This window comes from Felis catus, chromosome B4, assembly GCF_018350175.1.
Source record: "Felis catus isolate Fca126 chromosome B4, F.catus_Fca126_mat1.0, whole genome shotgun sequence".
Classification (NCBI taxonomy): domain Eukaryota; kingdom Metazoa; phylum Chordata; class Mammalia; order Carnivora; family Felidae; genus Felis; species Felis catus.
Genome location: NC_058374.1, coordinates 29,645,001 through 29,657,789, shown reverse-complemented (window position 1 = coordinate 29,657,789; position 12,789 = coordinate 29,645,001). Strand labels below are relative to the sequence as shown.

General features: G+C 34.2%; 1 protein-coding gene across 7 annotated transcripts in view; it reads left to right on the top strand.

The window, feature by feature from the left end:
* Window positions 1-12,789, top strand: part of EPC1 (enhancer of polycomb homolog 1) — a 105,191-nt gene that overhangs the window by 91,101 nt on the left and 1,301 nt on the right. For 5 of the 7 annotated variants that reach the window (XM_023256506.2, XM_023256507.2, XM_023256508.2 and 2 more), the window contains 6 exons: window positions 1,111-1,463; window positions 8,984-9,102; window positions 9,183-9,269; window positions 10,099-10,240; window positions 10,342-10,705; window positions 12,704-12,789. The exon at window positions 12,704-12,789 is cut by the window's right edge and continues 1,301 nt beyond it. In XM_023256506.2, the coding sequence (XP_023112274.1) occupies window positions 1,111-1,463; window positions 8,984-9,102; window positions 9,183-9,269; window positions 10,099-10,240; window positions 10,342-10,705; window positions 12,704-12,776 (1,138 nt within the window). In that variant the 3' untranslated portion in view covers window positions 12,777-12,789. Of the gene's footprint in view, window positions 1-1,110; window positions 1,464-8,983; window positions 9,103-9,150; window positions 9,270-10,098; window positions 10,241-10,341; window positions 10,706-12,703 lie in introns of those variants that run through there. The other 2 variants (XM_023256505.2, XR_006600415.1) reach the window with 2 other exon arrangements.

Sequence of the window (12,789 nt, the reverse complement as noted above, 5' to 3'; positions counted from 1 at the left end):
AATCTAATGATGTAATTTATAGTGAATTATTGCTTATATATGTGTTTCTTTCATTTTTGAATCTTAATTTCAGTTTTTAATCACTTAAAACATAAGTTTAGAGTTGTCTGAGCACTGAAATATATTTTATTTAGTGCTTTTCCTCCCATTATTGTGTTGACATCAATAGTAGTCAAAATTCTCTATGTTGGCTGTATTTTGTTCTGTACTAGCATTTATCAGTGGTAGCATTTTAAGATAGAATCATTTTTATAAAGTTTATATAAATAACATAAAAGTATATCCTCTAGAGTAGTGGGTATCAAATACTTTGTCTATAAGAAATTTTAATGAGGGGTGCCTAGGTGGCTCAGTTTGTTGAGCTTCTAACTCTATTTTGGCTCAGATCATGATCCCAAGGTCGTGGGATTGAGCCCCACAGGCTCTGCACTGAGTGTGGAGCCTACTTAAGATTTTCTTCCCCTCTCTCCCTCTCTCCCTCCCTCTCACTCGCTCTCTCTTCCTCCCTTATTCCCTCTGCCCTTCCCCCCTGCTTGCACGCACGCTCTGTCTCAAAAACATAAAGACAAATAATTTTTAAATAAAGAAATCTTAATGATGTAAAATATCCGAAAGATCACATACTTTTTATTGCACTTCTACCTCTCCCCTACCCCTGTCAAAAAAAAATGAAGTGTTTGCTTAATAGAGAACAGGTATTTTATAACGTATTTTGGTGCTTTGTAATGGAAATAAAAACCTTTGGTTGAAAAGCAATTTGAAAAGAAAAATATTCTCATGTTTTATCAGTAACTTATACTAGTAGACCAACTCCTAGAACTGTTGACTCTTACTGATGTAAAATGAATAGTATACGTTATTCTTTAAGGTGGAGTACTCTCTTTAATCAGATAATTATAAAGTAAAAGAACTTTTATCAGAAGTTGAGAATTTTTTAAAAAAAGAAAAGAAATTGGGAGTTTAGCCTATAGGAGCCAAATACTGAAATAATCAAATTCATAGCTTTTAAACATTTAGTCTGAGATGGCTTTGGGGGAATTGAGTGGGTCTTTTTAATATAATGTTTGAATAGCTATTTTACATATATGTTCCCTGCCTTATTTTTAATAGGGTCTTACTGGACAGAGCTCACTCAGACTATGACAGTATGTTTCGCCATCTGGATTTGGAAATGCTTTCCTCTCCACAACATTCTCCAGTCAATCAGTTTGCCAATACCTCAGAAACAAATACCTCGGACAAATCTTTCTCTAAAGACCTCAGTCAGATACTAGTCAATATCAAATCATGTAGATGGCGGCATTTTAGGCCTCGGACACCATCCCTACATGACAGTGACAATGATGAACTCTCCTGTAGAAAATTATATAGGAGTATAAATCGAACAGGAACAGCACAACCTGGGACCCAGACATGCAGTACCTCCACGCAAAGTAAAAGTAGCAGTGGTTCAGCACATTTTGGTATGTGTTTTTGTTATGATGTACATTTCTATAGAAATGTCAGGTTCATTAATTTTTTGAGTATGTGGTCTATTTAAGTTTAAAAGTCCTTTTCCCTCAAAATAATGAGAGAACAAAAGGACTTGGTAAAGTATTCATTTGAATTCTGTTTGTACATGTGTTCTCATTTAAATAAACCCACATTACAAAGGTGAATTATTACTATTTAATATATGACATTTGTTTCCTGGGTACACTCTGTGAACCACAATTCCTGATTCAGCAATTATATTTTCAAATAATAAGAAAAGAAAATGGGCTGTTAATTGTTACTATTTTATACTTGGACACTTCTCTAGTCTTTTTTTTAAACTGTAAAAGTAGACCAGCAAGTCAGTAGATATGCAAAAGCCTTACCTAATAATAGTAATGCAGAACAATTTATAAGAGGGAAAATAATTTTTCAGAAAACAATATTTAAATATTTAAAGGATTATTTTAATTTTATAGGATTGTAATTTTGGAAACATCTCTAGATAATATCTGCTTTAGCATTATGGCTATATTGTGAAATGTGTCTAAAATAAATGCTGTCTTAAAATATTCCTAAGATTTTAGCTTTCTATTTTAAAGCATAAATCTGTGTTATACGAAGCATGTAGATTATAGAAATTCACTGTTAAAATTATGTTACCACAGATTTTTGTAAAGATAATTTAAATACACATTTTGAAGGGACTGTAAAGATATTTATTGCATCGCCCCAATTATCTGGTAAGGTACAGCCAAACCTTCTAACAAATACGAGAACGTGCTGCTTATTGTTAAAGATCTCCAGAAAAGGTTCTATAAACCAATTTACTTTGTGTCTAGAAAACAAGTACTTCTGTGAAATGGAAATCCTTAGTTCATAAGAAAAATAATCATTTTCAGAAATCAGCTAGATCATCTAAATTATTCTGAGGCCTAACAGAGTAGTATAGTTCCATTAATTTCAGAGTGTATATATATCATGGAAAGTTAATCTTCTCTGCTATTACAGTCTTAAAAATCAAAATAACTTTTCAATATGAAGGAAACATATAGTGTGGAGTGTAAACATGTATTATGTTTTCCCTGATAGATTTTTAGGCTCTATAAATTCCTTGAGACTTCTTGTAGAAAATTGGCATGTTGTGTCAATCCCCATCTTCTCAGTCCTTAAATAGAGAAGTTGAGGGAGTGCCTGGTGAGCTCAGTCGGTAGAGTGTGAGACTCTTGATCTCTGGGTTGTTTGAGCCCCACATTAGGTGTAGAGATTACTTAGAAAAATAAAATCTTTAATAAAAAAGAATAGAGGAGTTGAATTTTATAACTATCCTAAGGATCTTTTAATGATCTTTTTGTACGTAAATTGTTTTGCCATACTACGTAAGTAAGCATTGATATTATGAAACTTACGTGATTTGTGTTTGCCAAAGAATATTAAAAGGTGAACTTTGAACAGTAGTAGTATTACCAAAAGTTTAGCTGAAAAAAAATTTTGAGTAACTGTGATTTTTCTTTGTAATCATTTCCTTGCCCATATATACAACTTTTAGAAAATGGGTTTATCAGTTTTTTGTCATTGCACTTGTTTTCAGTTTTCCCTTAATTTTTACTAGATCTTTTGTATACTTAGAGAATAGTTGCCTACAGATTGCTATAGGGAAATGCTTTATTTTTTGCTATTTGTGAATACTCAAGAAACCTAAAGCTCTTCTCTTTATGCTCTATAAAGTATATTATAGTAGAATCATATCATAAGTACATTTAACTTAAAAAATTCAACTATAGGCCCCTGGAGAAAAAATAAAATTTTAACAGTTCAAAAAGTATATAGGATTATGAATACAATTCTACGGAAAGAATATAGTCTCCAGAATTGGCCACTCTGGCAATGGCAGAAGTGAATCTGTTGTTTCTCACAGAGTGTCAGTGCCTCCTGAGGTGCCACCTTCATTCATAGGTGAAGCATCTCACCTCCATCAGTGTAATTATAATTTTAAAGATAAATTTTTTCTTTTTTTTTTTTTTTAATTTTTTTTTCAACGTTTATTTATTTTTGGGACAGAGAGAGACAGAGCATGAACGGGGGAGGGGCAGAGAGAGAGGGAGACACAGAATCGGAAACAGGCTCCAGGCTCCGAGCCATCAGCCCAGAGCCTGACGCGGGGCTCGAACTCACGGACCGTGAGATCGTGACCTGGCCGAAGTCGGACGCTTCACCGACTGCACCACCCAGGCGCCCCAAAGATCAATTTTTTCATATAGCATGGCCCCCAGATACAAGCCAAACTATTTCATCTGGTACTCAACCACAAAAATTGGTCTCATCTGATGCAAGAGGAAAAACTGCTGAGCTTATTGAAAGAGATAACATCCATCATGGCACACTCTAAAGGAATTTTCAAGGCTTAATTTTTACCATACTGACTTTGGAACTTAACTATTAGATAAGATAGGAGTCAATTGATATATACTTACTTGCCAACTGCTTAAGCCAAGTATTTTGATTTAGCCATTTTTTTTTCTGTCATTGTTTTAAATACCAATATTTATTCATATGTTGTGGCATAGTGATATACCCTCTGAATTGATTGTCCTTTTCCTAAATAATCACCTACAAGAGCCTATTTCTTCTCATTTTCAAATAGGAAATTCTAAATGAGGATATCAAGAGTCCATTATTTTTAGTAAAAGGTATGAGCTTTATTTAACACACCAACTTTTATAGTTTCTGGTGCTCAGAATTTTTTTGCTTGCTTCCCAGTCTTGGCCATTTTGCATAGTTGTGTGGCCAGATGGGTAACCTGGTTAGCCTGGCATTAGGTAGTCTGGTTAGTCAGGTACCAGAGTGCTTGGTCCACTGGATAACACACAGCAGAATGACACAGTGCTGAGGAACTTGGGAAGACTTAACTATATGCCGTGCCTATTTAGAATTTCTAGGACTAGATCTTAGTATGTATGGCTAAATTGTGTATCTTAATCTTCAGTTAATATGTGATTTGGACAGTTTCCAAGTACAGTATTTTTTTTTTTTTTAATCTGTAAAAGTACCTTTGAAAATTTAATGTTTGTTCAGTGACTAAGTATTCATTTGCATGCGTTTGAGTTTCAGGGATATGAGATATCAGAACTAACACCTTTTTTTCATAATTAGAAAGGACTATATAATTTTGAAAGACTGTAAGTAGAAAAGTGGTTTGTAAATTAGGCTTATTTTCATAAGTTAATAGGATATATGTAGCTGGAATGATGTTCTAAGTCTCAGGATCTGTAGCTTACTTAAATTAGTGCAATTTACTTCATAAAAATTGTAACATAAAGTTTTAAAAGGAACTCTAGTTTGAACCTTAAATATTTTTATGGTTAGATTTTATAAAATTGTAGGACCTTAATCCTTATCCAAGTGTGTTTCACAGTTCAGAATTACATCCTCAGCAGGGTCTGGAGTAGCACCCATAGTAAAATTAATAGTTCTCTCTATGCTGAAGTACAAGAATATTCACAATAAGGGGAAGCTTGGGCCACAGATAATCTCATGTTCAAGTAATTTGTGGCCCAATGAATTCAGGTTCAGTCATGTTTGGCCATCTATGGCAATATACCATGTTTTTTTTTTTCAGGTTGGATTTCTGGGTGGCTGACAAATGCTTAGGAACCGCAAAACTTTTGTTCAAGCTTGCTGACTTAGGGGATCATACTTTAATACTTTCTAAAGTCATTTCATTTTATATTTATTTATTTAAAGTTACCTTTTCCTGTATTGAAATAATTTTCTGACTACTGCTAAAAGAAATTTCTAATTGAGGATTCTCTTTTAAAATAGGTGTTTGGGTTTGTTGTTGGTGGGTTTTTTTGTTTTTTGTTTTTTTGTCTTTGTTTTCACAAACAAAATGACATACATTTTGGTAATCTTAAATCTATCTTCTCAAACTGAATTTTCAAATTATTAACTTTTTTCTAAGTACCTGTCATACTCACTACTCCCACTTCGGATCATTTCAGTTGATCTGCTCCAGCTGCAGGAATGTGACTTAAAGAGCAACAGCTTGAGCTATAGGCTATTCCAGGTGCTGGGTTACCACATAATAGTTTCTTTGTCCAAGCAGACTGGTAACATTTTAGATTATTTCATCTAAATTCCTACCCCAGAGAATTATTAGCAGCTACCAAAACAACAGTGGTCGTTGTAGACCTTTGCCTAAACACCTCTAGGGAGGGCACATTCAGCAGTTTTCAGGTTATTCTAGAGTTCGGAATCTTGTTTAGAAAGTTCGTCCATATATTGAACAAAAGCTGCCTCCTTAAATTTAAATCTACAGATTCCTCTTTTAGAAGCATGCTGAATAAGTTTTCTTGCTTTCCAACATCATAGTATCCTTCAAATATTTGAAGTCTTACCATGCTTCTTCCCTCTTCTTAGCTTTTAGTCATGTCCCTCGCGTGACTCCTCTCCCATACCTAGACTCCTGTCAGGTGTTCTATATATGAGGCTGTTTGTTTTTATAAAGCACTTGAGTCACACTGTTGGGTATATAAAAAGTTTGATTATTTCTTGTAGATAGTATTAAATCTAAAACTTTTATCTATTTCTTTTCATATTTAAAATCTCGTTGGTTTGGGGATGGATTTTCCCCCTTCCACTGTTAACTATCTTTGTGACCTCAGATCAAAGTTTCTTCATCTTTAGTGTGAAGTGGTAGGAGGAAATCACCAAGGATGCCTCCTAATCTAAAAATTTGGAGTTCTGTGAAACGCTTCTGATTCTAGGTTTGGTCATCTGTTCATGAAACCATCTTGTCCATCCTTAAGTAAATTGCAAACTTCACTACCACGCCCTGTCTGGAGGTAGACATACAACCTTAACACCTTCTACCTTGATAGGGATTGTGGTCATTTTTATTTATTTACACTTAGCACTTGGTTAAACTTTGAATTAGAATGCCATCTGAAGTCTTCTCAGTTTTCTGTATAAATAACAATATAAAACCCAATTTATTTTGTATTTGCCCAAATTTACTACCTTACCTTTGTCCAGGCTTTTCCTACTTATTCATATAGCCTTTAGAAGGATTAGAAATTTATTTCTCAGAAGAAATATAAAATCCTTACATTGCATGGCTGAAAAAGGCTTTAGTGATCACCTAACTTAATATTTTGGATGAACATACTGAGCCCTAAAAGTTCGGTTACTTGCCTAGGTATACTCAGATAGTTACAATAGAGCCAAGAGCTGGAAAAAAAAAAAAAAATCAAGGTTTCTTGGCCCCTACACCTGTGGTTTTTATTACCTTCACTTACAGCTTATATGTTGCTCAACATATGCATGTCTTTTAGATCATTTATTTAAAATGTCTGGGGAAAATTTCCTAACTATTCCATAGGTGTAATAATATCTAAGCAATAGATTGACAATACTGACCTAAAGTCATGATGAGTGTTAGGTGCATTTTTATTCCTAAATCTGTATTAGGAAGAAGTTAACAGTTGTTTAAAAGTGAAATTCAGAGACCAGGATTAAAATGTTAACTTACATTACCGCAAAAATATTTGGAACCTTTATTCAAATGAATTTTCCAATTTATTATTGCTAAATTTTTTATTAAAGTGTACACAAATACAAGCAGAGTTCTGCAAAAGAATATATTCATTCATATAAATGGAGTTTTTTATATACAGATCTCCAGTGAATGCTAAATTACTGTTTTTCTAGATATGTAATGACCTGACCTTGCAGAAATGATCCTTTCTTAAAATATTTATTGAGCATCCCCTACTAGGGAATTCAAGACTTAGGCAACTCAATCAAATTTAGGAAGTTAAAACAAATCTCAAAAACATGCTAGCAAAACTAATAAATTAAGTTGCTTTTTACAGATTATTTTAAACCTAAAGATAAATGTTACAGTAATTATAAACCATCTTTCAGGGCAGCATTAATTTTTATAAGTTTTCTTCAAGTTTTGATTCAACACATTTCTATTGTATGGAAATGAACATTTTGACACAAAGTTACTTTATGTCCGTATTTACAGGTTATCCTGTTACCAGTAAAAGTCTTCCCTGTAGTATTCAGATGTGAGAAATACAACATAGTAGGAAAAGAAACTTATCAAGGGACAGATACCAACAAAAGTTTTTACAAGAAATTATGTTTTTGCTCTTGTAGCCTAAGCACTTAGTTCAATTCAAGTATAAATAAAGCCTGTGTAGACACTAATAACTTCTGAGGTTTTCCTAAATATTATTTCATAATTTCCTGATCCATTGAAAATATGGTAGAATTTCTACCTGAACATTTTGTAGTGGTACTAGGCAGAAAGGCTGTATCCTGGAAGATAAAGCTTCTTTATGAGTTACGAGTGAAAATTATAAAACTTGATAAAGTGAAACTGTCTTCAACTAAATTACTAAAATGCAATTAAAGACAACAGGAAATTTGGTGGACAGTGTTTTGAAAACATTAAACTTTAGATTGAGGAAATTTGCATTGCATGATTTATAGATTCCCTGGTATTCAGGGATGCATGATAACCTTTTTTGTGTTTTGAAATAATTTCTTACCCAAACACCACAGGCTTCTTAAAGAAGCCTTTAAAGTCAGATGTTGTGATTGTATGTACCCTTTTTTTTTCCTTTTTTTAATTGGCAAAAAATAAGAAAAAGAAAAAGGTTTCCTTTTTAAAAACTGCACACACTTTTTTGGGGGGTAATAAATGAACATTTTTTTGTTTGTTTTTTTTAGAACTGAGCTCTCCATAGACAAACATAAGTAGCATAACACAGTGTCTTTCCTCAGACATCATTCTGTACAGTAAATCAACATAAACAACTCCGTTCTTATTGACTGGATTTTTTCCAGGTGGGTTAATTGGGTGGGGAAAATTAATTAACCTTAACATTTGGAGCCTCTTGTCTTCCTGCTAAAGGATGAGTTCTTTAAAAAATAAAATAAAAAAAGGTAATAAACCAACAACCTTATATTCCACATAGAGGGAATGTTTGTAATGGCTAAAATTAGAAAATATGTAGAACAATTAGTATTTATACACAGAACTATTAGGGATCATCTGAATGCATTGGGACAGTGATATGAGTAAACTAGAAACCAAATGGTAATTATCAGATTTCTTCTCAAGCTCCATGCCAAGTTGAATTCTAAATATGTAGATTTAAAAAGCTGGATTACCTTTTTACACTGTCTAGCACAAGTGTCACAGCTTATAAAAATAATGGTTCTGAAACTTGAGAAGTGAGCATTTCTCTTTCCTATGTTGTTATAACTCAGGAAGTTTAAATTTTGTTTTTCTTTAAACTCCAGCCACTCCTGATAAATGTGGTTGTAAAAATGCTGAATTTTTCATATGGAAGTGATCTTTAGCAGGATCATCAGCCTTTGTCAAATGCTTTAATGTTACACAAAAATTTTCTTAATGCTGAAATTTGTTTTAGTATTGTAAGATATGTGTGGTATCTGTGTGTTTTTATAAAGTATTTCCTCGTTTTATGTTCAGCATTTACAGCCGAACAATACCAGCAACATCAACAGCAACTGGCACTAATGCAGAAACAGCAGCTTGCACAAATTCAGCAACAGCAAGCAAATAGTAATTCCTCCACCACCACTTCACAGGTGAGGGATTTGTCTGTCTTATGATTATCCCTCATTGTTTCCCACCAGAGTTCATCTCTAATTACCAACTGTTGTCATAGAACCTTGCATCTAACCAGCAGAAAAGTGGCTTTCGCCTGAATCTACATCATAGCCATTCTATACAGGGTTTAGAAAGAACATTACAGGTGAGTATGGAAGCTGTTGCCTCTGCTCCCTATTTTAAAAAGTAAAGCTAAAAAACGTAGTTAAATGCGATCAAGACACTGTCTTCCAAGTCTGTCCTATAGTCTGTGAATTTTCCTTGTTAGTATATGATCTCACCCAGCTCATTTTCTTAGTTATTTTAATTATTATTAAAATTTATCTTAAATTACATACTAAACCTCTTTTACTATTAAATGAAATCACTGTTAAACCTCAAGGATGATAAATGTTTGCCATTGAAACACATTTAAAGCTTGAAGGCTGAAATTTGAATCTAAGCATCTTGGAGGAAAATTCATTTAAAAAAATTCAAAGGGCCTCTTAATTTCTAGGCCAAATTATGATGTGATGTTTTGTTACTTCTGTTCTAAAAGGATAGTTATCCTCCTGTCCCAAAGATACCTTTGGGGTGGGTGGGGGTGTGTGTGTGTGTGTAAGTTAGGTAAAAGAAGCTTACATACTCATTTTTCATTATATGTATTTGCAAATCACTGAAATGTTTTACTAGCATATTTCTTGTCTGACACTTTGTGTTGGAGGTTTACTGTTTCCACATTCTAGAAGGTTTATTTTTGTAGTTGATTTGTCCATATTACATACTGTCACATGTGAAGATCAAAATTCATAATCCCTGTGTTCTTATATTGTTTGAACACTCTTCAAATTTATGACTGTCAAAAGAGATGAAGATATTTCAGTGGTTTGCCACTTTGGTTTATATTCAAACTGATTTTGGTCTACCTGTGTAACTTTAATGTTGATTTGAGACTAAGTGATGCTGATTAGATTTGTTTTGTATTTTCTTTTTAGGGTTTTGTTTCCAAGACTTTGGATTCTGCTAGTGCTCAATTTGCTGCTTCTGCTTTGGTGACATCAGAACAACTGATGGGATTCAAGATGAAGGATGATGTGGTGCTTGGAATTGGGGTGAATGGCGTCCTTCCAGCCTCAGGTAAGGATAAAGACATTTAAATTGTTCTGATATTTGTAACCTATATCTCTAATAAACAGCAAAGTCGTACATTGTTTAGATGCTTCTTTCTTTTTCTCTAGGAGTATACAAGGGCTTACACCTCAGTAGTACTACACCAACAGCACTTGTACATACGAGTCCATCAACGGCAGGTTCAACTTTGTTACAGCCTTCAAACATGACACAGACTTCAAGTTCCCACAGTGCACTGAGTCATCAAGTAACCGCTGCCAATTCTGCAACAACTCAGGTTCTGATTGGGAACAACATTCGATTAACTGTACCTTCATCAGTTGCCACTGTAAACTCTATTGCCCCCATAAATGCACGACATATACCTAGGACTTTAAGTGCTGTTCCATCGTCTGCCTTAAAGCTGGCTGCCGCAGCAAACTGTCAAGTTTCCAAGGTTCCATCTTCATCTTCTGTAGATTCAGTTCCAAGGTCAGTAGTTATTTTAAGCCTAAAATGTTTGAAAAATATGAGCCCTAACTTAAATCCTCTAGCAGTGCTCTCTACTTATTGGTGTTTTTTGCTCTTTCCTTATATACATTAAAAATGTATAGGGGCATCTGGGTCTCTCAGTCGGTTTAGCGTCTAAACTCTTGATAGTGGCTCAGGTCATGATCTTGAGGTCGTGGGATCCAGCCCCCCATAAGGCTCTGCACTGACAGTACGGAGCCTGCTTGGGATTCTCTGCCCCTCCCCAGCACGCGCACACACACATACGCGCGCTCTCTCTCTCTCCCTCTCTCTCTCAAAATAAACTTAAAAAAATGTATAGATGAGAATTCCTTATTTAGTCAAGACTTAAACAGATGATTTTTATAATTCAGTACTGTTAACAATTTGAACTAAATGGTATACTGAGTATTGCATATATGCTTTGGATGTCACTTCCTTAGTATAATAATAGCTTATAATGTTCTTGTTTTTCTACCTTTGCATGGAGGGAGTTCTCTTTAGGACGTTTCTTTTGTTTTCTTCCGCAGCTTCTTGTGTAAAGAATTGATAGAACCCACTGTGGCTTGTATGCTAAGCTGCTGTTAATAATGTAAATAATGTAAAGGCTTACAGTATTAATGCCAGGTCAACTTTTATTCAAACCATTATTTTTTATGCTAATTTGTCATCTTGGGTTTCAGTAGATTGTTTAGAATGTTTGTTCAGGTTCTTTTCTGTTTTAAATATTAATGGTAATTAGAATCTTACTATTTACAAAGTACTCTGGGGGAAACAAGAGAAAGACCAGGGGTTTTCAGTTTAGTTAAAAGACAAGCATAAAAGTGTAAAAATTAAATGCTGTTAATTGTGAGTAATAGGTGGAAGTCATTCTTGTATCACAAAGCATTATAGCCTTGTCAGGTTAATTGTGTAAATTATGACTATAATTTCAATATAAGGAGTGATCTTTTCACACCAGGGGTATTCTGGGAGAGTTCTACAAAATAAGATCAGATTTGTTCTTAGCTGGGCAGAGAAGAGGATGAGAGAGTTGGAGAAATACAAATGTGTTCAGAAGCTAACAACTAAACTAATTTGTCTAGAGGTTTGGGAAGGTTAGTAGTTCAAGTTGAAGCGGTAGGAGGTAGGCACACTTTAGAACACCTTGGATGCTAGACTGATACGTAGACTTCCTCAGCCAAGCGTGGCCCAAGAGGGAAGAGCAGACTTTGTAAGCAACAGACTATATAGCCTTAAGTTTCCAAACCCATGCATCCCTGTCTGCTTCTCAATTTAAGTAATAGTTATTGTCTGTTCCATTCAGATCCATTCTTATTATTATTCTGGGTCTAGTCATAACTAATCAATCAATTAGAGTTCTTACCTAAATATATAATACATGGTTTTCACTGTTACAGAATTATATAACCATGAAACACTGGCAGTGTATGGTAAACTTTCATATCACTTATTTTAGTCCCTTCATTTTAAAAATGAGGGAAATGAGATCCAGAGAAGCTGATTACTACAAGCACATTCAGGTGTTAGAACAACTGTGACCCTGGTCTTCTAATTACCAGCTCAGTAGCTCTGCTACTCAACTGCACATATAGAGCACTGACAAAAGTCCTGACTTGAATGACTTTTGTTCACATTTGTTCCTTTTTTGAAAGAGGAGGAAAGTGAAATTAGAGACTAAAAGTTAGGAATTCTTTGTTTTATGTTTTTTAACATCTGGGTTGCTTGGCTGCCACTACGATTTTATTGGTGATATAGTTGACCATGGAATTTATGGTGGACAGAAGAAGCCTGACTTTTGCTTGTATATTCCTGATAATAAACTATAAAGGTACATACTCCTCTACTTGTGTCTTATCCCAAAAGTGTCATATTTCTTCCTATTACTAAAAATACTTCATAATTTTTTTATTGGGGAGATAGTCTTGATTTGTTAAATTTGTTGCAGATAAGTAATTTAATTAAACTTTATTTCAACAGGGAAAATCATGAATCAGAAAAGCCAGCACTAAACAACATAGCAGACAACACAGTAGCGATGGAGGTGACGTAGCTTCCTCAGGAGT